This window comes from Borostomias antarcticus (assembly GCF_949987555.1).
Source record: "Borostomias antarcticus genome assembly, chromosome: 28".
NCBI classification, from domain to species: Eukaryota; Metazoa; Chordata; class Actinopteri; order Stomiiformes; family Stomiidae; genus Borostomias; species Borostomias antarcticus.
The window spans coordinates 4,116,383-4,142,101 of NC_140261.1; the positions used below are offsets into that span (position 1 = coordinate 4,116,383).

A 25,719-nucleotide genomic window follows, 5' to 3' on the forward strand; every position below is an offset into this window, starting at 1 on the left:
CGCCTTCTCTCATCCTCTTCCAGTCATCCGCAGACTTGTTGGGTAGTTAGCACTGCGAGCGCTGATTGAGCCTGGGGTTTGAGATCTCGAGCACCCTCAGCCAGATGGCTAAATAATTCAGTAGTCTTCTCTGAGGGCCCGTGTGAAGGGCTGACACTGTGGGCAGGCGTCCCCGGCCCTGACACTGTTTTACAGATGTTCGCTCCGGCAACGTTGGTCTCCTCAAATCCCACAGTGCTGGAAAATCACCCACTGACTGCTGGGCTGAGTGACAGCTTGTGTTGACGCTTAGGGAGGAAGGGAGGGAGGGAGGGAGGGAGGAAGGGGGCGGGGGGTTGAGGGGAGGGAGGGGGGAGTGCACCTGGATTAATGATGTGCTTGAGCAGGTTCACAAATTAGAGTAGAGGTCCCAATGTTTGTTTCCAAGGACAATGTGGTATTGATCTGTGAGCTGTGTGCATGATGTGAATGCCCTAGCTCCTTCAGTCCCTTCTGTCTGCTTAGTGTTGGCACACACACTCTCGTTCTCCCTCCCTCTCTCTCTCTCTCTCTCTCACACACACACACACACACGCACACACACACTCTGTCTCTCACACTCTCCCCCCCCGCTCTCTCTCTTTCTCTCTCACACACACAGATACACACCATACACTTTCTCTCCCTCTGTCTCTCTCGCACACTCTCTCTCTCTCACACTCACTCTCACTCTCTCACTCATGAATATTAACACGGGGAGGTTCGTCTCCTGTGTGTCCAGCCCATGCCTGGCTGCGGTGGAGAGGTGACTCCAGGCCAATAATGAATATTAATGGCTTATGGAATGGTGATTGATTGACCCTACCGCTGACTGCTCTACATCTCACCTCCCTGCCGCTCATGTTTATTCATGGTCCGCAGCTCCACAACACGAGTAGCAATAAACCGGTAAAGAGGGAGAGAAGGAAAAGAAAGAGAATTGTCGGCCCAGTGCATAATCATTGTTCTATAGGGTTTTCATGCGGTCTGTAGCTAACCGATAGATGTAGCTACTTGGACACTTTCCCACGCTGGGTTCCTCCTTATGTCGGCTCGAATAGCAGTGTGGCAAGGCTATAATTGCATCTCACTGCCTTGGTAATTCTCATTGGCCTCATCCGGGATAATACAGAGGAAGCAAATTATACTTCAGAGCAGCTTGCACTCCCAATCCGCCAAATTTGATATGGGGAGACTCTTTTAATTACAGTACATACGACGTGGTCAAAGTTAATAGGAAAGTGTCAAACGGTGTTCGAAAGGATTGATCCGTTTATTAAATATTTAATATGTAGAAATATAGTACAGCATATGATGGAAGCACTGACAGAGGTTTCATTCACTGGTTCTTTCCCACATTAATTACGGTCTGATAAGTTGGTAAAATGCTCGCAATTCTGATTTAAACCCCCTGCAATCACTTTATAAACAAGCACTGAAAACCTTAGATAAAAAGCAATTTTCTTATCACTAGTGCCATATTTTGAAAAAGTATAACCTGTTTAGTTAAATACAAAAATCTCTGCTTGGTCTTTAAGATCCTGCATGGGTTAGCTCCCCCTCCTCTATCCGGTTTAATCGAACTCAAATCTGCCTCAGCCAGGGTTAGGAGAGGTGCAGCTAGGGGTGACTGCACGTTACCATCGAGAATAAGTGCATTTAGCCAGGCGGTCTTCTCCTTCAAAGCAACCCAGCAGTGAGATTCAGCCACAATCTATCAGAGTCCCCAACTTACCACTCTTTCAAAAGTGGGGTTAAGAAATGGCTTCTGGAGAACCAGCAGTGTCAACACTGATCTGTGTGTGTGCGTGTGTGTGTCTGTCTGTGTGTGTGTGTGTGTGTGTGTGTGTGTGTGTGTGTGTGTGTGTGTGTGTGTGTGTGTGTGTGTGTGGGAGAGCGTGCGTGCCCGTCAGGTCCTTAGCTGACATTTGTATGTTTTTTATGTAATTATGTATTATTTGTTATAATGTATTTTAATGTATTTTAATTATTGTAGTGCTCATGCCATCTGCCCCAGAGACTATGGTTGGAAATAAGCCAATTTGGCTAAACCAGCATGTTCCTTAATGTGCACTGTCTCTGAATTTTAAACTATAAAATAAATAAAAAAATAAAATGTAGAGTGGAGCTGAGGAGCCCTAGAATAGCTGTCTATGGAAGACAGGCCCCGCCCCCTGCTTTAAACAAGAGCACAATCAGGGCTATCCGCTTCCTCGCCGACTGACAAGAATACAGATCCCATAGAGACAGCCCGTATAGCCTCGCTCGTCCAGTCAAAGCATCATATTCAGCAGACATTGTCAAAACACACACTAGGTATTATGAAGGCAACCAATGTTTAATTTGTTCCAGCCTAATGCAGAGCTCCATGCCACCATGTTTCTTCTGCCCATGTGTGCTCAGATTTACCAGAGGGCTGTTTATTTGATGGCGTGTAACCCCAGGCTTTTCAAACAAGTTGAATATTCAAGAGAGGGCCTCCTATCTCAAGCAAATCATTTGAATAAACTAATTATTTGGTTTCAAGCGGAAATTCGGGAAATATGGTAAATGGTCTGCACTTATATAGCGCTTTTATCCAAAGGGCTTTACAATGAAGGCCTCTCATTCACCCATTCACACACACATTCACACACCAATGGCGGCAGCTGCCATGCAAGGTGCTAACCTGCTCATTGGGAGCAATTTGGGGTTCAGTGTCTTGCCCAAGGACACTTCGACATGCAGTCAGGAGGAGCCGGGATTCGAACCAACGACCCTACGATCCTTGGACGACCCGCACTACCCCTGAGCTATACAGCCGCCCCAAATATCGAATGCAGTCTTGATTCTTCGATGGTTTCCCACATGAATATTCGGTGGCATAACAGCTATTCTATCTCGACAGATAAGGCTGAAGTACCACTATCAGGCTTAAATGCTGGTCTCGTCTTGATATAGATAGTTTGTTATTAGATATGCCTCACCTTGCTTTCGATATCAAAATAAATTGGTAATATTCTATATAAAAATAAATACATTCCGTGTTGTTGTGGTAAGAGCTCTGACAGCTTACGTTCGTTTTAGAAACAAATGGCCAGCGATCCATCTACTGTACTGTACGTTTCAAACAGAATTGTAAAAAAAAAAGAAGAAAAACGGAGAGAGCGAAAGTAGAAAAAAGGGAAATAAGGAGGATGATTTCATCTCTGTCTGATCCAACATCTCTCCTCGGGGAGCGGAGTTGTCAGGCACATCGTCAATACCTTTTGCCAGTTTAAGAACACATTCTTTTCTTGTCCATGGACAAGCCAGGTTCAATCTCAAGACCATATCTCAGCAATATTTTCCCAGTGACTGATCTCCTTTTCATGATTCTCCCTTAAAATATTCAAACCCATGGACTTTTCTTGTGATTAATTTCCCCCTTTAAAGGTGTAGAGTGACAGGTCACCCCGGGGGACCTGGATTTATTTATTTATTGTCAATTCCACCTCAAGCTACTGTATCTGTTTACTGAGCTGGTCCCCGAAGGGAGGTTGGATGTGAGGAATCACTGGAGCAGAGTTAGCTCATGTTCTTACAACAAATGCCTTTATTGCCATTTGGAAAAAAACAACAACAAACAAACAAAACAAAAAAAAACACTGAGGATGCATGGAATTATTCAGGGGTTTCTAAAAAAGAAAAGAGAGAAAGCTGATGAAACCCTATTGGATCTTCCTCCTGATAGGTCACTAAATGGCGACCCGTTCTATTTGCCGTCGTTCAATCTTGTGCCATCGAGATCACAATGCTGTATGTGCCTTAACCTTCTTCTGCACTGACATGAATGAGGTCTACCATCTCCTGTCCAACATGGTGAAAGACACGAGCTCGGAGAACTACTTCCTGTCAATCCTCCAGCACCTTCTGCTCGTCAGGAACGACTACTACGTCAGGTGAGCTACGTCCGTCTCCTTTCAATGCTACCTGTACCTGGGGTTTTATCAACCACACTTGCATGACTGGGTGAATTCCCTTAACACCCCTGACTCACCATGCTAATGCCTGGACTAGCTTATTTGACACAGTTGACACTGACTTACACAAAGATAAGCCTCTTTTAATGCCAGTTTCCCTGAATAACTCAAAAGGTTCTAAAGGTCAAGGTTATTCTCTCCTCTAAGCCCTCCTTGATGGATCTGATAACAAAACACACATTTTCACCTTGTTTAAAATGTGGCTTGACCCACAAAGATGGGGAACTATTTTCCAGCGTTGGTTTTCTCTCAGAGATCTACAATCTGCACATGAATGCTTTTCCATCTGCCTTCACTTAGCTAGGAAGATGTACTGTAGCCTTGGGAGATCAAGGGCCATCTTAGCATTCCAGATTCCAGATGTCTGTTTCTTCTGGCTCCCCCTTGTAACTAAGCCAAGAGCTACATTTTATCGGAGCAAAAATGTACAAGTACATTGTTTTGAACGATTAGGTAATTATTCAAATCGCTGCCCCCCTCTCGACTTTTCTCGAAAGTAGAAAAAAACGCGTCAGTCATAGAGAGAGAAGAATGGCGTCCCTCTGAATGGAACGACAGTGATCAATTCACTGCTGCGTCAGACCTTTTGCAGATAAGAGATTTCGGGGGGGAAAAAAGGGAACGGATAGCGAGGCTGTGAGGGGGAGGAGACAGAGGAAGTTACCATAGACAAGTTGCTGCTCACTCTGGTTTATGAATAATGGATTCTTCATCTCGTTGGAGGAAGTGAGAAATAGAAAACACATTAACCAGCTAGTACGGCGAAGTCCACCTCAGCACTCCTGTCTGTTTCTCTGCCCCCGTCTGACACCAGAACCTTCCTCAACGCCCACGTTAACGTATCACTACCGAGGCTCATTAAATATGGATGGGCTTATTAAAGATGGGATTTTAAATATACTGTACGTTTCCACCGTGCGCTCGTGCGCACGCGCGCTCTCGTACGCTCGCGTGCACAAACGCGCGCGCTCAAACGGGCACGCGTGGACACACACACACACACTCCGCGCACACACATCCTGAGATAGCCCTGCGTCGCAAGGGCCCTTCTGGCACGCGGCTCTTCACACAGCCCTCCAGCTCATCCCTGGGTGGCGTCGCGGCGTGTCGCGCTGCCAGACCAAATCAGCCAATGGAGGCCGGCTTTTCCACGGGCGCGACGGAGACGGCTCTGTGATCAAAGGCGCGGCGTAAATAATGGAAGACACGCGGCCCGCGTCGATATCCCAGCAGGACGGGCGTGCCTTTTAAAACAACGTGTCTGGCACCCCGATTATCCACCGCCGCGAAGAAACAACAACTCTGGATTCAAATCACAGCGACTTCCGTCCCGCCAGGCCCACCGGGAGTGTGTGTGTGTGTACGTGTGTGTGTGTGTGTGTGTACGTGTGTGCGCGCCGGCTTTGAGGAACACCTCTCCAAACCATCAGCAGTTTTCGCCCCCCTCCCCATCCCCCCCCCCCGTCCTCAGGGCTTGTTTTATTGTGGATAATTATCCTCTCAAGCCAGCACATAAGGAATGGGAGCAGATCAAACCCATACAGAGCAGATCTGGTTTGGAGCGCAGCGATATGGGGATTACAGCGCGTGGTGTGGATCAGGGGCTGGGGGGGGGAGGGCTGGGAGCCGGGGCCAGCGCTTGGAGGAGGGAAGGTGCCAGAGGGAGGAGGAGGAGGAGGAGGAAGAGCAGAGCGGGAGGGAAGGAGGGAGGGGACTAGTGCCGGGGACACATCGCCAGCTCTGCCCGCTAGTTCCCTCGTTCCAGCGAGGCCCTGACAGTTCTGGGTCACTTCCTCCCCCCCCTCTCTCCCCCTTCCCCCTCCACACAGGCGCGGCGGCGGTGGCGACGATGGAGGGGGGGGGGGGGGGGCTGAGAAAATAGGGCGGCTTACGGAGATACTGATGTGGTCTACATCGGTGACAGCCGTAAGCCCGCGCCGCAGCGGCACTAAGCCTGGCAGGGCGACTGTAGCGAGGGTGCTCCCCTGTCAGCCCGACAGTAGGCCGCCACCGGAATAAATCTCTGCTATTTCACGCTTTTCAGAACCCGCGCGCGTTTAAACGGAGATCCGTGCCGACGTCGCGGAAAAATGTCCTGCCCACGTCCGAGGTATAACCCACAGCGTTTGACTTCGCTGTCGAAATAAAAGGCCCGACTCATATCCAGGGATAGTGCCGCTATTCTCATCCGTAGGAAAGCTCGGAGCGTATTGGGTTATTCTGTCGTAGATTCTACACGGGTACGCGGCGTGACCCGGATTTTTAGGTCGTCCGCGTCCGCTGATGTTTCAGTCACATCGGCGCCTGTGGCCCTTGCCTCCCCGTCCGGGAGCCAATAGAAAAGCAGGACTTTCAACCACCGTCCCGGGCTTCTGAACCGCCGTGCGTGGAAATACAGAGGATCTCCGAGAAGCGCGGGGTCTTGGCAGGAGAGGCCAGCAGGAAATTAGAGCACAGCCAGTCTGACATGCTGGAGCTCCTGGGGTACTGTAGCTAGGCCTCCCTCTCATATGTCTATTTAGGGGTCATCAATCAATCAATCAAGTTGGATTTATATAGCGCCCTTCATGATACCCAGAGCGCTTTACAGAGTCCAGTATTCATTCAGACACAGTCATACCGGTGGTGGTAAGCTACATCTGTAGCCACAGCTGCCCTGGGGCAGACTGACAGAAGCGTGGCTTAGCTGCCAATCAGCGCCTACGGCCCCTCCGACCACCACCAACATTCATTCACATTCATACGTATGAGGAGACACGCGGGGATCAATAGAAGCAGTGCCATTGATAGTCACAGACACGAAAGTATATATCAAAAAATGCCACTTATTGCATTTTTTTTTTCTGAATATGAATATCTATACTACAATAGAGCTACCCTCGGCCGGCCGGCCTGTCCGCCGTCTGCTGTCTGTCTGCTGTCTGTCCGTCCAGACTTTCCTCTGACACCTGACAGCGTTCATATTTGGCACGGGTCTTGGACAGGGCCGGCTTTTTTAATTAATTTACGTTTTAGCATATTTTCACATAAAATACTGATCCCAGCCGCCAGCCAATACTGCTCCGAATAGAACCCGCCCCCAGCGTTCCAGCTGCCTACTAGAAAATGAATTTGCCTGCTCATCAGCTGAGCTGCAGCTTTGCCCCAAATTAGTGCGCGGCTGCCCTGAAACAAACATTAAACTATTGTCCACCTAACAGTAGTAGCTAACTAGCTTGCAAACAATAGCCAAACCAAGCTATCATTCAGACAGGACTTGCCAAACACAACATGTCTGCTATATTGTGGCGGGTATATGGGCATAATAGACTAAATGGCCAATTACTGATTAATGCTCCAGTGGGTATCAAAGACTTGCAAATAAGTTAATTGGATGGGCTAAGCTGGAGTGATCGCAGATGTACAGTATTTAGTTGGCGTCCATAGTGCTCCAACGGGTATCAGAGCTAGTTATTTTTAAAGGATAGACCCCCCCCCCCCCCCCCCCCGCCAAAACACACAGACATACACACACTTGCACACATACTACACACACACACACACATATTAGGAACTAACTACAGTATAATACTTCTTTTAGCCCATGAGGGGAACTAACGACAGTATTATACTTCTTTTAGCCAAGTCCACGAGTCTCTAGAGACACACTGTCCTCTTACATTCACTACTTCCCTCAGGGCATGATCAAATAAGTCAGCCAAACCAAAGTAAAGTTTGATATGACTGCTCCAACTCATGTTCCAGACTGTACTCTAACCTGTACTGATTCGCAGACATTCGGTGGGATCCAGGATTTAACTAGCATTGACCGGGAGCAAGTGACAAATTATCCTCTACGTTTTTCCAGAGAGGGTTTGGAGCTGACACTCTCTCAGAGCGGTTCCCCCATCATTAAAATGCATGCCGGCTGCGAGGCAGAGGAGAGGAGACATTTCTGGTGGGAGAATATTTCATATCTGCTGGCAACATTCAAGGTCATGCCTGGAACATAATTATTTGCCACCGCTGAGCTCCAGCATAGGTTGACATTGTATTTGCTAAATGTCACTCGCAATTAAAGTTGATATTATAACTGGGAAAAGGTCAGGCGACAACCTATGTGGCGGGAACGCGAGTCGCGGGGCCGATTTGATGGCGTCCGGAGACAGGTGAACTTGTCTGTCACACCTCTAACACAGTCTTGTTTTCCCCACAATTGTGCTTATAATTACAACACATTACCACTGATTAGATTTGCATTTCGGCTTTGATGGCCACCCTTAATTGGCGAAGATGATTGCGAATTAGTGCGAGAGGGCACGGCGGGCCGGGCTCCGTTCGTCACCTTGACGTGGACAGGGTCACGGAGATCCACAAGGCGAGATTAATCTGCCGATTTCATGATCAGGGTAAAAGCAAGTGATCAAATTTAATTGAACTTTTTTTTTTTCTCCCCACCAGCAATCTATTAGAGACGCGGTCTCGTGACCTCCACGTCGTTTTGTTTAGAGAATCAGCCCTTCACAGTGTCACTCATATCTTGCCGCGATCTTAATTGTGTTGCGTTGTGTTCCCTTTCCTCTTAGGCCTCAGTATTACAAAGTGATAGAAGAATGTATATCCCAGGTCGTCCTTCACCGCAGCGGCATGGACCCGGACTTTGCATACAGGGAGAGACTGGACGTGGACTTCAGCCACCTCGTTGGTAGGTTCGAGGCCTCCATTTTGACTTTTGCTCCCACAATGCAACACTACTTTGTGGACCAGTACTGTGATACCATTCCTCAGACTAACCCAGATGCAGGGAGGTAGAAAATACAAAGAAAACTTGGATAACTTTTGATATTTTGGTATGTTAAGTGATTAATAATTGTCTCATTCATTCTAAATCATTCTCCAGGCGTATTGTTTTCTTTTTATACTAGCTGCGCCACAGTGGGGGGGTGTGGGGGGGGGGGAGGGGGCATCAGTGGCGTCGCTAAAAATGTCGTGATATCCCGCAGACCCTCTCACTACCTCCCCATTCCCCCTCGAGATTCCTCCCAGACACACCTGCAGCGGCTTGACATATAAGATAAGGTGGTCTCATTATGCGTGAGTGATTCATCCTCTGTTAGGTGTGACTGTGACACACCGGGTCTCTTCACAAGCGCTGCGTTTTGCTCAGCGACGACGTTTGTCTGTAGCGCTCAAGGAATCACAAGGAAACGAGGCCTATTCACCCCAACAATGGATATGCAGACATTCATCCCCTCAAATAAAGAGCATAATGAGTCAAACAACTCTACTCTAGACTAATAATAAAGGCTCGTTAAAAGTTTCTACAGTATGGCTTATCCGTAAAGACACACATTCTGTGTTTTCTCAACGAGCTGAATAGCAACGATGCGGGACTTGTGTCTGCTCAAAATCACGCTGGCGACCTGCGGAACAGAATACACGTCTCTCTCTCCGAGGATACGTTGAGGGGAGAGAAAACAGGCACTTTCCCTTCTCTCTGCTGAGCGTTCACATCAACTCAGACCGGGAGTCTAAAGTAGGGTGTTAACGTTGCACAGAGCCCATCGAGGCGCTCGTCCCGTCATGGCGGCTGATGGTGGCGGCCCGCCGGGCGTCTCTCTCTCTCTCTTCCAGATCAGTGTGTGGATAAATCTAAAGTAGAGGAGAGCGAGCAGAAGGCGGCAGAGTTCTCCAAAAAGGTGAGACATTAATCACCCCCACACACACACACACACACACCCACACACACACACACACACACACACTCCTCCTCCCAGTCCCATTGGTATGCCACCCCCTTCCAGTCAGAAAGGTACCCCCCCCCTCCTGCTCCCAGACAAGCTATTGATTTCAATGCCCTGATCAATAGCTGGCAGCTGAGCAACATGATCTGTATCAGTATTACAAGGATCGATGCAGATGCTCCGACGCACAATTGTTTGTACAGCGTAGTGAGAGGGTGGGTTAAGATATGTACAGACACTGCTCACAACCTTCCTTCTAATCCATCATGACAAAGGAGCCAACGGTGACTCGATTTGTGGGGGGGGGGGGGGGGGGGGGTGTCTAACCCATCAGTGAATGATACGAGAAAGAAAAGAAATCAAGAAGGTTTTGCACCTGAACAATCTTAAACTTAAATCTACACGGCTCAATCAATCAATCAATCAATCAATCAACCAATCAATCAGCCAATCAATCAATCAATCAATCAATCAATCAATCAATCAATCAATCAATCAATCAATCAATCAATCAATCAATCAATCAATCAATCAATCAAAGCTTTATTTGTATAGCACATTTCATACACAGAGGCAACACAATGCGCTTTACAGAGAACAAGGGAGGTGGGCATACGACCCACTCTCTACATATTCCAGAGGGAAGAAAAAAAACAGTATCACCCGGGGGCCAGAAAAGTGAGCTGTAAAAACTCTTCCCTGACCCCTCTCAACAAGGCGATCGAGCAAGCTCCAGGAGTATGTTTGTCTAACGGCTAAGGATATTTATAGATCAATAAATTACATTAAATTACATTTTCACGCAAAAAAGAGCTAAAACATCATAGGAGAGACATGGCAAACACTGGTGTATGTCTGTGTGTGTGTGCCTGGGTCCAGATAGAGGCAGGGGTTGGGGTAGGGTGGGGGATAGGAAAAGGATATGGACCCGGGTTAGGGTGAGGGGAAGGGGGACTGGGCCCAGTTCCTGGCTGAACCACAGAGATTATCTCTCAACATCACACTGATTGAGGAAAACAGTGGTGGGACAAGCAGTACCAGCTGGTCGTGTGATTGGATCGCACGCCGCCGTCAAACGGGACAGATGCATCGTGTCGGTCCCTTCAGCAGAACCCGACCAAGTCTGCTCTGAATCTCACGCACCACTTTCGACTCTGATTAAAAGCCATGCTGGACCAGATTTAGACGGTAGCGCCCACCTCATCTTCCCCCGCACCCCTGCCGTTGAGTGGGGACGTCTGAGGAGCTCTGGGTGTGTGTGGAGTCAGACCCAGACCCCCCCCCCCCCCCGCTGGGACAGTGACAACATTGTCCTGACATGGGAGGATTCCCACAAAGGTTAGGCCCATCATCACACATGAAAGCCAGACCCAAAACACGGACAGAGAACCACGGGGGAGGGGCCACGGGGAGCTACGGACAGAGAACCACGGGGTAGGGGCCACGGGGAGCTACGGACAGAGACGGGCCGCCGCGTGGGAGACAGTATTTGCCGGCTTGTGTCGATGTGTCCCGCCGGTTGGTCATTCTCTCAAGACGCCCTACCGCGCTGACCTGTGTGTGTGTGTGTGTGTTGGCTTGTGACAGTTCGATGAGGAGTTCAGCGCCCGGCAGGAGGCCCAAGCCGAGTCTCAGAAGAAGGAGGAGAAAATCAAAGACTTGGAGGGTCAGATCCGCACCCTGCAGGCACAGGTAACCCCCCCGCCACCCCCGCCCTCCTCCCCACGGGAGAGAGAGACACGCACAGGAGAGGGACTGAGCTTTTACACCAGAGTCTGCACACCACGTTTCTGTAGTTCAATATCATCCATTTTGACAGAAGCATAGGATACAGTATAACAAAAGGCAACGTTTTCTTTCGAAGAAAAAGTTTCAAAGCCCTCATTGATTACATCATATATATCAGAGGAGGCCTTAAGTGTTCTTTAAAACTATCACGGCCAGAGCTGATATGTTTGCTATGATAAGCGCTTTTGTTAATTTGGTCAAACCGTAGCCTTGTCCACCCAAATCACGGATGCAAGCCGGCTCTAAGTGGGGTTATTTTCAGCCGTGAGGGAGCGTTTGATTTAATAAAGGGTCAATCTCCTTTTTAAGATACGGGATTTGATTCTGGTGAATTGCTCCATCACAACCTGTTCTATGCAATCTTATCATCGCGGAGACGGATAAGGTTTTGTTGCTGGCCTTGACATCACCATCTCTTTCCAGAGAAAACTCTCGAACGCAAGCGCAGAAAACGACGGCTATTTCCTCATAACCCAATTTGAAACACTTTAGTTCCGCCTCGGGACAAAGGTCTGGTTCCTTTGTTTGCTTCTGTATAATATTCAACTGCTGAAAGATGGTATGGCATCCATAGCTAAGATCGTTCTCTCCAAACCGAATCTCTGGCCGTCACTATTGTGCGCCCCCGCTCATCTGACCAGCGCCTTCCTGAGGACGAGTCACTATCACGAAGGTCCCTGGGCAGCGCACGCCAACCAAGGTCAAGCGTTCGCCCCCCCCCTCCCTGACTTGGCGTAACGTGCGTGCAGCCCTCACTCCCCCACTTCCTGTGCCTGAGCGCCGTGTCACCGCTCGCTACCTGCTCCCTCGCCCCAGACCCGTCCATCACTCGCTCAGACCCCCCCCCCCCCCCCGCCCGCACATACTCCTGAGGCCGTCGCCGTGGTCCGGAGCCTCTCCACCCCCTCTCCCCTCATCACTCTCCATCTTCCCCTCTCTTCCTCCGTTCCTTCTTTCTCTCTCTTTCTCTCTCTCTCTCTCTCACACACACACACACACACACGTCCCTCCCCTCACAGCATTGAGCTCATCAAACCCGTCAGCCTGCGCTAACTCCCTCAGTGGAGGTTTATTTTGTGTGCGTTTCCAAACATTCTCCCCCATTAAACCCCCCCACCCAACCAGCCACCACCCTCTACACCCCCCCATTAAACCCCCCCACCCAACCAGCCACCACCCTCTACCCCCCCCCCCCCCCCCCATTAAAGCCCCCACCCAACCAGCCACCACCCTCTACCCCCCCCATTAAACCCCCCCACCCAACCAGCCACCACCCTCTACACTCCCTCCATTAAACCCCCCCACCCAACCAGCCACCACCCTCTACCCCCCCCCATTAAACTAACCAGCCACCACCCGCTACACCCCCCCATTAAACCCCCCCACCCAACCAGCCACCACCCTCCACCCCCCAGCAGGCCTGGCCCTTTTGAAGCCAGGCTCTTTGTGGTGCGTTACCAGGTAGCGTGGAGCCGGCCGGTCCCCGAGAGGCGGCCCTCTTCATCCCGCGCTCCTCTGAACGCTCCTTCAAAGCCCCGGCGCCGCTGGGCCTCCTCACGTCCACGCGCGTCCGCCTCGGCGAGGAAGCGCGCGGCGCTCTCGCCGCCGAGAGCGAGCACAAACACGGCGACGGGTGGCCCGGCACGCCGCCGGCTCCCTCGGTGAATGGAAGCATAAGCGTGGACATGTGGGCGCACGACAGGACCATTGTCACGCTCAAAGTGCACCCTTTATTACGTGGGTTCCTTGAAGTGGCTTTCTGCGAGTTTTCTTCTGTTGTCGGCTCACAAAGCACCAAGGCCGGGTGCTGTTTAGTGCTGAGGGCTTTCAACAACAGATTGCTCAGAGCGTTTTTTGGGGGTGATTCATTTGCGAAGTAACCGTCATCAAGATCAGGGGTCTCAAACTCCCGGCCCACGGGCCTTTTCCGGTCCGCCCCACCCCTTCATCCGGCCCGGGACATGATGTCAGAAATATAATGTAATTCGGCCCGCAAAATTATTTCTTGTACACGGCGCCGGCAGGCGGGCCTAGAATGAGACATTCAAGTCATGGAGCGAAAGGCTGTTATTGTGCGCAGCGCGCGAGGTGCATGCTGCATACAGTCACAGGTGCAATCAATCCACACGTGACTACGAACTATGAACGGAATGCAGACAGTTTCAAGAAAGATGGACATTGCAGTATTTTTTGTGGAGTTCAATGGAAAAGCTACCTGCCTGATATTCAAGAAAAAAGTCGCCGTTCTAAATGAATATAATGTCAAGCGTTATTCATTACTAAACATGGAGAACAGCTGAGAGCGAGCCACACAGCTGAGAGGGCTGACGTTTCAGCAGTCTTTCATGATAAGTGTCAAGAAATGGAATAGTAGCCTACAAAAGTATTCAAGTGTCTGACAAGAAATGGAAACAAACTTGAACTTAAATATATGCAAGTATAGGTCCAGGGCAGGCTTGTTGCCAGGAGTGATGCATCTTGCAGCTAAAATGAAGTACAAATGTAGGCTAGTCAAGATAAAATAAAACTAAGGAAAAAAAGATTTGCACTAACTGTTAAAATATATTAAAATGTATAGAAACCTGTGTGAATTTGTATGATGAAAATGTTAGTTATGGAATAGTCTTGCAACATTTAGAGACTGACTTGTGAGTCTAGTTATGGAAATGAAAAATGACATTTTCAGAAATATTGAACTTTCTTATAGTTAGTAGTACTTGGAAGTTGACATTGAAGTGGCCCTCCTATGAGTTGACGATACCAGCAGTGGCCCCAAGTAAATTAGAGTTTGAGACCCCTGATTAAGATCCATGTATGCAGAAGGTGCACATTTTCAGTGACAGCTCAATTCTACAATACTATGAAATGCAGATACCTGAAGTATTTGAATCGTTGGGTAGTATTTATGATGTTAGCCTTAACACAGGACCAGCTGTTGTCTTTTGATTTGTTCTATTTTTCCTGCCTTGAAAACAATTTACAGTCAAGCTTTTGAAAGGTTTGGGAACGGCAGCAGCACCGAGAGAAGACTAAAAGCTGCCATTATGTAACCTAATCCACCTCTGACAGGCGGCGCCATACAAAGCCATTATCCGACAGAGGCGCCCGGCTGCTAAATCTGTGTAGAGAACCACATTCAGTTTGTTCATCAAGTGGGAAACTCACCGCACACATATAAAAACCAGCGCGTTTCCCGGCCCACGCTTTGCACCTTGTCAGGGGAGCGACGGATTTAATTAGACTATTGTCTTTGGAAGCGTTTGTATTGTAACAAGCTTCCCGTTTGACTTCATTGTTTGACTATCCCCCTGATCTGGAGTGTGTTTCCCCCCCCCGCCCCCTGTAAACATCGACGAAACCCAGCGCGATCGCAACACCCGCCCCTTCGCCCCGGCTAACCCCAGCTCTTGTGAATGGAGGTGATTTGTGAGCTAACGGTAGAATTGTCTGAGGGTTATATGAATGATGCAGCACAGCGACGGTACCTCAGAGAGCTCGCGGCCGTCCCGTTAATCGGTTTTTATCAACATGGCGGTGCCGTAGCTGACCCAGCAAGGCTCAGACCGAAGGTCGGAGGGCTAGCGGGCCACTCTATCCCTTCGCTCTCTCTCTCTCTCTCCCTCTGCGCCAGTCTTCCCGCTGCCTCCCTTTATGTGATTGGCTGGAGCGAGTAATGACAGGGCAGCGCTCACAATGCCGCCGCCGTCACTACCATACATTCACAGCCGTCGCCCCGAGTTACAGCCAAGCACTTCGCCAGTGGGAATGCACTAGAAGCACTGCAAATTAACTGGCTTGAAGTCTGTAGTCAACGTAGCACAACCATATCGCCACAGCAGTTGAAGTTCTCGTCCATTAGGTCATGGTCCTTAAATTAGCACTCCCTAAGATGAAGCAGAAAAGAAAAGTTCCCTTCGCCTTAAACACTGCACTTTGACCACTTTCAAAACTCGTTTGCAAAATGGAAGTTTTTTTTTTATTCCCAGGTCTTTCTGGAAGTTTCCATCTCCCTTGCCATCGTACCGTATTCAGTATTGAATTGACCTTGGTCTCGCAGTAAGTCTGCTTCAGCAGCTACAGAGTGTGGAGCCAGCTACACTTCCCGGGCTGTTAGGCCTGTCTCCTTTCCTCTGGCGAGGTCATACAGAGTGAAACATAAAAGCACCCAAGGTACTTTTCTAAAACTGAGTTTTGATGTTAAAATCAATGCCCGTCATTTACATGAAAGGGGGATGAAAGGTAAAAAGGTCAAACGCGTACAGCGGCAGGCTTTGAGGATCTGGGCAAGAAATGGAAACAGACTTGGGATCTGCTACAGTCGATGCACTCCACTGGTAAAAAAAATTTGAGTTCGGGATTAAATCATGTTTAGGTTGTATTATGACATTAACCACAAACACACGCCTCCGCTTAAACACACATGCTGCGCACGCATCAGCAGCGCACCTGCTCCGTGTTAACCTGCTCTCCGTTAACGTCAGCGGCGTTCTGCGGCTCGCTCGTCTGCTCCTCCCTCCTCTGCTGGTGTGTGGCGTCGGCGTCTGCCTTGTAAAAGGTTTAATCCTTCTCCTTCTCTGTCTTCCTAACCTTCCTCTTTGTGCCTCTCTTTTGTGTTTTTGTGTTCGACCCCATGTTTGTGTGTGTTTGTGTGTTTGTGTGTGTGTGTGCGCGCGTGTGCTGTCTGTCCAGTTAACTAGTGAGAAAGACAAGCTCAACGAGGCCCAGAATCTCCTCAGGGAATTTGAGGCCAAGGTGGGTGTCTCCTCTGTCTCACTGAGTCTCTCCCTCGCTTCTAACACGGCTGGAAACTATCGCTCACTCCCTGGCGAACCTCATCTCCAACACTGAACTCTTAACCTGCACAGCAATAATCATGAGTGTAATAAAACAGGACCAGAGCTTTGAGCGGAAATTGAATTTTTTCAGCATCGCAGTCGGCATTGGCAACAACGTGAGACTGGCGGCGAGTCCACAGCGAGGCGCTCCCTTTCCTGACAGGCTTAATGCGATTCTTTTTCAGTAAACACTCTATGATTGAATCTCTCCACTGCTCATTAGAGATCATATTGGGGTGTGGATGTTTTAATTGTATAAAAGCCCAAGTTAATTACGCGCCTGCCAGACCCCTCCTCGTTGAGTCCCGAAGACTGCCGATCTCTCAGCGGACGGTTACGATTTCATATCCGCCCACGCCGCTCAGCCAATCAGGGCTCCAGATGAGGCTAGATGAGGCCGGCCGCCAGAAAGCCATTAGGACACCCTTCTCACTCCAGCTCACCTCTCCCTGACCCCCAGCTAGCACTCAGCACCAGCCTGGGCTGTTAGCGTAGAACTGTGAGCGTCTAAACATGCTTAGCAGATGAAAGATGAACCTAAACCCAAAACAAAAACCAAAACTCTCCAGATAAGCAGAATGCGGTAGAGGCCTAGACTGTTGGATGGATGCAAGGTAGTCTGACGTTTAAAAAATAAATAAATAAAGAGTGAGGAGACTTTGGGGATAGTGCTGGATTGCTCAGGTCCCTCGGGTGCCTCTTAACATTAGGGCCGATTAGTATTCTATAGACACTGCAGGGACAGGTGTGATGGGAGAGAGGGAGAGAGAGAGAGAGGGAGAGGGAGAGAGAGAGAGAGGGAGAGGGAGAGAGAGAGAGAGAGAGAGGGAGAGAGAGGGGGAGAGAGAGAGAGAGAGAGGGAGAGGGAGAGAGAGGGAGGGAGAGAGAGAGAGGGAGGGAGGGAGGGAGAGAGGGAGGGAGAGAGGGAGAGAGAGAGAGAGAGAGAGAGAGAGAGAGAGAGGGAGGGAGACCGGGAATAGAGCTGCTCAGAGGGCCTGTGCGCGTGGAAACAGCGGTACTCTAATTTAGCAGCTAATTTCCTCCCGTTCTCTTGTATTAATCTTTAAAGGGAAAACGGGCCACGGAGGGCCGGAGATTGACAGACGTGTAATCACTGGACGCCTCAGACGCTGCTCACGATACACCTTTTTAATTTCCTTCTTAATAAACAATCCGCTAATGGCATTGTGTAATCAAACACTTTAGAAATGAGACCAGTCCCATATTACCTGGGTAATCCAGACAGCAGGGGTGAGGGCACTCGGATGGGAATAGGTTCTCCGAAATGAGAAACTCATTCAGTCAAAGCTGTGGGAAAAGCACTGTGTAACTTTTTTCTGAAGAAAGGGCTTTCATCTAAATCAAAGTTCAAATCCCTATCTATGCTATGGAGCCTGTAATTGTCCTATTTGCATATGTTTTGTCTCTAAACAGTCTTTCACCACCCGTTATCAATGATTATAAATACCTGTTTATACTGTTAAGCCCAATTATTGGGCAGACGTGGGACCGCTGGCCCGGCTCTTATCGGTAATGGGTTTAATTTCACTCCTGTCACTCCTGCCTGGCTTTGTGAGGACTCATCATTTGGACTTGATGGGGCGGCAGCATTCCTTATCTTTGGGTAGAAGCCATGGCTTGCCCCCCCCCCCCCCCCCCCAGTGGCCAGACCATTCTACTCATGGCACATCAACAGGGAATGGGTGTAAGTGAGAATATTGTGCCATATCTACTAGGGCTGCTCGATTATGGCAAAAATCATAATCACGATTATTTTGATTGATATTGAGATCACAATTATTTAACACGATCATTCATTTAATTATTTTTTTTTTTAATCAAAAGTTTTAAAATTTTCTTAACATATCAAATTATACATTGACTTTGATAACAATTAATTTATTAAATGTTGACTTGCTTTTCTTTTTAACAATGTTCTTTGGATTAGATACATTTCTCCCATGGGAGACAGTATAGCTCTGCAGTGTAGGGTGCACTTGATTTGTGCAAAATCGTTTTATGACGATTATTTTGTTTTAATGATCGTTGACAGCCCAGATCTTAATCTAGATTAAAATCCGATTAATCGAGCAGCCCTAATATCTACACTGTAGCACCAACCCATGCTGCTATAGATACTGCTGGTACAGCATTAGAATTCCAGGCCTCTCGTTAGCTAAACTGGTTCAGGTGGCTGTATCCCGCGCATGCACTGGATCTGTTAGCAAATTGCACGGAGGTAATCTGAGTGTTAATCAACTCCTAACGGTTCAGGCCCACCTATTAAAGATTGTGATGAAATGGAACACACCAAATTATACGTCGCCAGGTAAACCGTTTGAAATGCGTGACTCTTCTACATAAACAGAACATTTAAAAGGCCTCGTCAGGGGTTTTATTTTTCAGAGTGGAAGCACATTCACAGAAACAGCATTTATTTCCTTTCGAAGAATGTGCCTTCTCCTGTTTTTTCTGTTATATGTGTGACCAGCCACAGAAAACTAGACTCAAGGTGGGAAAAAACGATTTTCCCATGCAATGTGCAGATTCATACCTTTTAAATTACGTAACATACACTGCAATTTTACACATATTTAAGGAGATATGCCTATTTAATGTTGCTAAGGGCAACAATTTGCAAGGATATTCACACTTTGCCATCTGAACTGGGACATTTTGTCGTTTTGATAAATCTTTGATAAGTCACTCTTTTACAGTGCTATTTGGATGGGAGTAGGAACTGAGTCTCTTTCAAAGGCTTGTTCAAAGCTCACCAGTCAACCTCCCTCACTTAAAACCCTTTCTTGTGTTTAAAATGACAATATTCCTCCCTTATTGCACGAGAAGAATTACAGTTGATCCCAGTCCAAAGCCGTCCTTACCGCTCAGACATTAACGCTCCGTTCACATTGTCTACCAATCAAATTCATTTCACCCTGCCCTTATGTTCTCTTGAACAATGCTGGCACTTTTGTGAGACACTTTCCTTTCCATTTCCATTGTTGATGTACGGCAGGTATAGCTGGTGAATAGCCATTAATGCTAATTATGGTAATTATTAAAATCAAAATAATGTAGTTATTGTCAATAATGTAGTCATTGCCCATGTAGGTTTTAAGCTCACAGCAATACACATTTTGACAGCCACATCATCTGCGAGTGGATTACAATGCTTGGAACACAGCCTAAGCAACGTTTGCCTGTAAAAGAGAGAGGGATATATCTACAGACCCTGTACAGCTATGCCTTCAATACTAGAATCAACATGTTCAGGAATTTGAACTGAATTTAGACTGAAAACATATTTTTTTTCCAAAGGCCCATCCTGCAAAGTTGCTATTCGCAAGCCTAGTTTTCTGTGCTGGGTCACATTCGTCCCCTGTGTTTTAAAATGACTTCAGAAGTGCTAGTGGCACAAGCACTGCGGTGGCTTTTAGAGGCCCACTACACTTGATTACAGACTGCATCTCTAAGCAGAACAACCAGGGACACATGGCATCAAAAGTTCAGCCTTTTCACACTACCTTCATGTAGTGCTTTCACACTCACGCATGCACGCACACATGCATGCCCGCACACACACACACACACACGCACACACACACACTGTACACACTCTTAAGCAGTGAATGTTGTCAGAATGCAGCACTGTAAAGTATAATACTGTGTACCCCCAAGCACACTTAACATATCATAAAACTCCCCTGAGCGCTCATAAAGAAAATGATGACAACACAGCACCTCACCGCCGTGTTTATTCGGTCTTCCTCTATATACGTCCATATTTAATATGTCTGGGTCATCATCTTAGGGAGCCAAGGGCGACCCACTTCCCCAGCCGGGGGTGGAGCAGAGGCAGAGAGAAGTCCTTCGAGAGCCGGCTTATGGCTGGTTGATAGGATGGCCGTGGTACAGGTGGATGTTGTTTGGTATGCTGCAGAGCAAAGTGACACTGGAACCCAGGGAACGGGACTTGAGCTGGGGGGAGGGGGGTGCTTTTACCAAACACACACATGAACTCACACGTGTGCACACACACACACACACACGCACGCACACAGCGCCATCCCAGGGGCATAAGCCAGGAAGGTGAAATGCATGTAACGATGTTGAAAGCTCTGGTCCCCTGATCCCAGACCTTTATCATGAGTGACAGGGATTTCTCTGGGGAGGGGTGAGGGGTGGTGTGGGGGGGGGGGGGTGTCTTCAATCTCTGACATCACTCTCTCGTGTCCCGCAGATCGCGGCCGGACCAGCGGCGGGCGGAACAGGAGCCCCTCCGGCGCCGCCCTTGCCAGGGGGGGCGGCGCCTCCGCCCCCTCCCCCGCCTCCGCCGCCGCCCCCGCCCGGAGGCGGCCCGCCTCCCCCGCCGCCTCCGCCTCCCCTCCCGGGCATGGCCGGCATGCCCCCGCCGCCCCCGCCCCCTCCTCCTCCGGGCGGCGGACCCCCCCCGCCGCCGCCTCCGCCCGGCTTCGGACCGCCGCCTCCGCCGCCATTCGGCGCCCCCGTCGCCATCCCCGTCGTCAAGCTGCCCTACGGTCTGGAGGCCAAGAGGATCTACAAGCCCGAGATCGTCATGAAGAGGGTCAACTGGTCAAAGGTACGGCCTGCGCTCCCAGCATGCACTCTGTCCACTGCTACGGTTCCGTAGACGGAACAGAAGTCGCTTCATTACGCCGCGACGTGCTAACATGAAGATAAGGTTTTCTTGCTCTTTTTTCCCCCACCCTCGGTACACAGCGAGTTTATAAAAAAATCTGCATGTGTGTCTCTGTCTTAATTACCCACAACGTTGAGCTGGATCACGATTATGGCAAGGCTGCCCACTTGAATAGTACGGATGATCCGCCAATGCCAGAGTCCTCTCTTGCTGAAAGCAGTAGCTGTGGATGGAGGTGAAGGCCCTAGTTGTATGGATGTGAAGACCCTAGCTGTATGGAGGTGAAGACACTAGCTGTATGGAGGTGAAGACACTAGCTGTATGGAGGTGAAGACACTAGCTGTATGGAGGTGAAGACCCTAGTTGTATGGAGGTGAAGACACTAGCTGTATAGAGTGATATAAAAGCCCTAGCTGTATGGATGTGAAGTTCCTAGCTGTATAGAGGGATATAAAGGCCCTAACTCTAGATGGATGTGAAGTTCCTAGCTGTATAGGGTGATATAAAGGCCCTAGTTCTAGATGGATGTGAAGGCCCTAGCTGAATGAGCACCATTGTGATTCGTGGTCTATTCATATATGTCTTCACATGCGGCGCACGTGCGTTATCACTCGTTACAAAAGAGTCCCGCCGTAAACTGTTTTCACTTCTTAAAAATGTCCTTGCTTTCACACTCCAAGCATAAGTTATGTAACGTCGTTCTAATATATTTTCAGAAGGGAAGTGTCCTTGATGGAGGTTCTGCTTTCCGATAGGTCATTTGCCCACAGACTCAGGGACTCTCAGCGCTGCAAACAGCATTCATTTGTTGATGCTTTGCATGTGTGACCTCGCTTTCTTCAATAATTGCCAAACCGACTGCTATGTCCCTGCATTGCGGCACTCGGTGACAATGTTATTGCCGGGCTGTACGGTTTGTGAGTTGAATTTTGAATCATAATGGGAAGTGGAGGCTTATTGAGCACTTAGATCACATATAAGTGACAGGAACAAAGCACAAACTGCTAATGGAGGGCAATTGATTATTTTGAGCAAAGAAACATAAGTGAGGGTTGGGGTTAGAAGAGAATGGGTGTTTTTAATGTTGTTTTTGAACTTTGGTCTCAACGGTAGACGAGCATCTTATCTTTCTTTTCTTTTTCTTTTTTTTCTTCTTTCTTTTCATCATTTGCCCCCCAAAAATGGGATTAAGTGAAATGGAGTGAAATGAAACCGAGCGATTGGGACGGGTGCGTCTGTCTGGGACCCTTGGGTCCGCCTCACCTGGCGGAGCCGCCACAGGCCACGCCTCTCCAGCTCATATGCAAATCCAGCGCGCTACCCGGGCCCGGTGACGGCTGATTTTATTTACAACATTTTACAGCAGCTGAGATGGGAACTCCTTTGTGTATACAGTTACAGAGACAACACTTCAGGCTATTGTATCTCATTATTACCAGCTGGGCCTCTCTTTCGTTGGATGTGCGTGTGTGTGTGTGTGTGTGTGTGCGTGTGTGTGTGCGCGCTTGTGTGTGTGTGTGTGCGTATGTGTCTGCGTGCGTAGTTCACCCCGCGTTCGTATAAATATGTTTTGATTCAGAAGTTCTCTTTAGCACATCTATCTCCCGCCCGATGAAGGAACGAGGGAGTGTGCGTGCGCGTTAACCTTGCCTCAGCAGGCAACGAGAGCAGGGAGATGCAAATGAAATGGGTAGATAGCACTCGAAGGCATTCACAGCCACCTGAGGGAATGCAATCTGTGTCTCCTGAGTCGATGGAGTCATCTGTCTTCTCTGTTCGGAGCAGATGGAGGCGTGGAGATGCCAGCCGCCACTGTGGCCTGGCTTCTACAAAGAAATAAACAAGATGGAGGTGGAGGATCGCTCTCCAATCCATCCCAACCACAGCTCCTACTGTATGAATACACATGTTTATTTGTGGCCTGATGCATATTGGAGGAAGCGTTCTCTTTTCGTTGATGAACCTAGTGGGTGCATGGAATGTCTAATATGTCATTATGTTTGAGTGGGAGGAACTTAGAGAGAGAGAGGGAGAGAGAGAGAGAAGGAGAGAGAGAGGGAGAGGGAGGGAGAGAGAGAGAGAGGGAGGGAGAGAGAGAGAGAGGGAGGGAGAGATGGAGCTAGAGGGAGAGAGAGAAGGAGGGAGGGAGAGAGAGAGGGAGGGAGAGGGAGAGAGATAAGGAGGGAGATAGAGAGGGAGGGAGGGAGAGAGGGGGAGAGGGAGAGAGAGAGATGGAGGGAGGGAGAGAGAGAGGGCAGAAGTGTATGAGTTGGCGAGATAGTAAAATTGTTCCTCATGCATTTGAAAATCACCCACAGGACCCCCCAGATATAATTTATTGCACCGAGTAACATTTCAAGCTAAAAGCTCTTCATCAGATGAGCTTTTAGCTCGAAACGTCACTCGGTGCAATAAACAAGAACTTTTACCTCTGGAGCCCAGCAGCGGGCGAGCGGTTTGTGTTCCTGGTCACAGCTCAGTTCAGTTCTTACCTTGGTTGTTTGGTTGTTTGGTTGTTTACTGTTCCTTTCATTGGTGCAGCAGTTAGAGAAAGAGTTGTGGTGGTGTCGATGACTACAAAGAACATTATTTTGCCCCTTTGGGCATAATCTGTTTTTCTGTTTTGTTTGGGGACTGTGGTTGGAGTGTCTTGTCTGAGGACCACGCCAGTGGTTGCCTGGTCTAGACAGTGGCGGTTAGTGCGTAAGTACCCGCCACAAAGCCATTCGAAGACTAGGGTTGAGATTAGCATGGGTTGGGGCAGCTCCTTGTTTATCCTGCCTCTCTTTCTTGTGTGCTTGGTGGAACGGCGCTTGCATTTTATTTGTGCTGGTTCGGTGTACTCCGTAGAATGGAGGGTGGGTTGCACTTATTTTGTTTTTCGGTAGACTAGTCTGTTTTAGCTCCATACAAAAATATGGCATCAAATGTGAGTGAGTTCCTTCGTGCTCCGTCTGAAGCACTCTTGGCTCAGCTATTGAAATTGGCTGACCATTACAACATTGAGAGACTGGTTTGAAGGCTAGTCTGATTGAGTCTGGGATGCTAGCAGCATCTGTGGAAGATTTGGCTTCTTCTAGCCCGGCTCCTGCTTTGGTTCCACATGCTGTGCCTGGTTTAACGTTTGAACAGCAGAAGGAGTCGTTGCCGTTACAGCTGGAGTTCGATTGGAACAAATACTTAAAGGAGCTCGAGCTCAAACAGGCCGAACTTGGAGCACGCTGGGAAGCTGTCAGAGGTCAGGCTGTTCAACCCATCTGGGTCTTACAGTCCTTACACATGAACACGTACACTGTGTATCAGTTCAAACTTCAAACCCACAAATACCATTCAGCACTGACCTGGGTGCAGGAGCAGGAGGCAGGGGGCGATCTGGATCAGACAGCCCACGGTGTTATCACCTACCGACGGGGAGTTGTCAGATTCGTCCGAGGGAGGCTATGGCTAGTTCTGGGGGAGTGGGAGTGGAGGGGATGCATTAGGATGGATGGTGTGAAGTAGTGATTTGGGACACGCTGCTCTATCAACTGTTCCACACTGAGTGGCGGGAGGGGGGCCCAGAGCCCGGGGTTAGAGTCGATATCTGCGCTGTGCTGTGAGACACGGTGAAGCTGAGGAAGAGCGCCTGGTTTAGGTCACCGGGCTGTGGCCCCATACGTTCCACATCATTCCCATGGTTTTTCCATTAGCGTTTTTTCAAAGAAATAAAAAAAGAAGAAAGATTTGAAACAAACAATTTTCGAATCAATTTCAGACTTTCACCATTTATTTTTTTTACTGATAAAAAAAAGAGTAACACATGGGTAGTGTTTGTCATTTTATCTTTTGTACTGTACAGCTGTAATTACCACCTGCTTGCATGTATTTAGCCATTCACACTACCAAACATCTTCCCTGTGTCAGAGCAGAGAACAGCCTTTCCTTCATTTTTGTTTTACGATATGCATTGCAAGACTTGGGCTGAACAACCAAATTGTCTATAAACGAGCAATTTGGATTTACAAACGATGCGGAAGTATAATTATCCTTTCAAGGTGACACTGCTGTAATTTTATAAATTAGCACAACAATTACTCTCATAGAGACAGAAATATACTGTATGAGGGAACAACGAAACAGGATCCAAAAACCTCCCTTATTTTCCAATGCGTGGAGTGTTGCCAGTGCTGTAAATTCATAAAGTACAGTGTGGTTCTCTCTATGAACTCTTTCATTATTCAACTCTAATCTAACTTGTCGTTTACTCATTACAGTAGGTTCACTAGGCCATCTTGAGAGTTCACAGTAGCAGCTGCCAGCGGACTCATTCGACCTCGAACTCTGTATCCGCAGTCATCTGCTTTGTCAGGGGTCGTCAGACTTCACAGCAGCCGCTCGCATGGCTCGAATAACTCCGGCTTCTTCCGAGTCAAAGAGTGCCGTTGCCGTTGTTGTCGCGCCGGTGGACGTCTGTGCCCCCCTTCTCTTTCTTTCTGTGAAGCACAGATCTAATTATTGAAAGGGCAATTCTATTCATGCAATATTAGAGCTCATTGTTAGTCCTTGATTTTTTTGCGTGGCGGATTGGAGCACGTTATCAATGGGCCTTGGGCGAGGAGAGACACCCACATGATGCTCTTCTCACAATAACCGTCATTGGCCCTGCTCTCCATTAAAGAGCACCTAGGGCCACCGTCACAGCACTCTCTCTCAGC

General features: G+C 48.6%; 1 protein-coding gene across 1 annotated transcript in view; it reads left to right on the top strand.

Moving 5' to 3' along the window:
- diaph2 (diaphanous-related formin 2) overlaps positions 1-25,719 on the top strand; it is a gene marked incomplete at its 3' end in the record, with an annotated part of 387,717 nt that overhangs the window by 131,436 nt on the left and 230,562 nt on the right. Inside the window, exons 13-18 of the mRNA XM_084459450.1 lie at positions 3,822-3,938; positions 8,585-8,703; positions 9,633-9,697; positions 11,330-11,434; positions 16,220-16,282; positions 20,606-20,965. Coding sequence (XP_084315576.1) covers positions 3,822-3,938; positions 8,585-8,703; positions 9,633-9,697; positions 11,330-11,434; positions 16,220-16,282; positions 20,606-20,965 — 829 coding nt within the window. The remainder of the gene's footprint in view (positions 1-3,821; positions 3,939-8,584; positions 8,704-9,632; positions 9,698-11,329; positions 11,435-16,219; positions 16,283-20,605; positions 20,966-25,719) is intronic.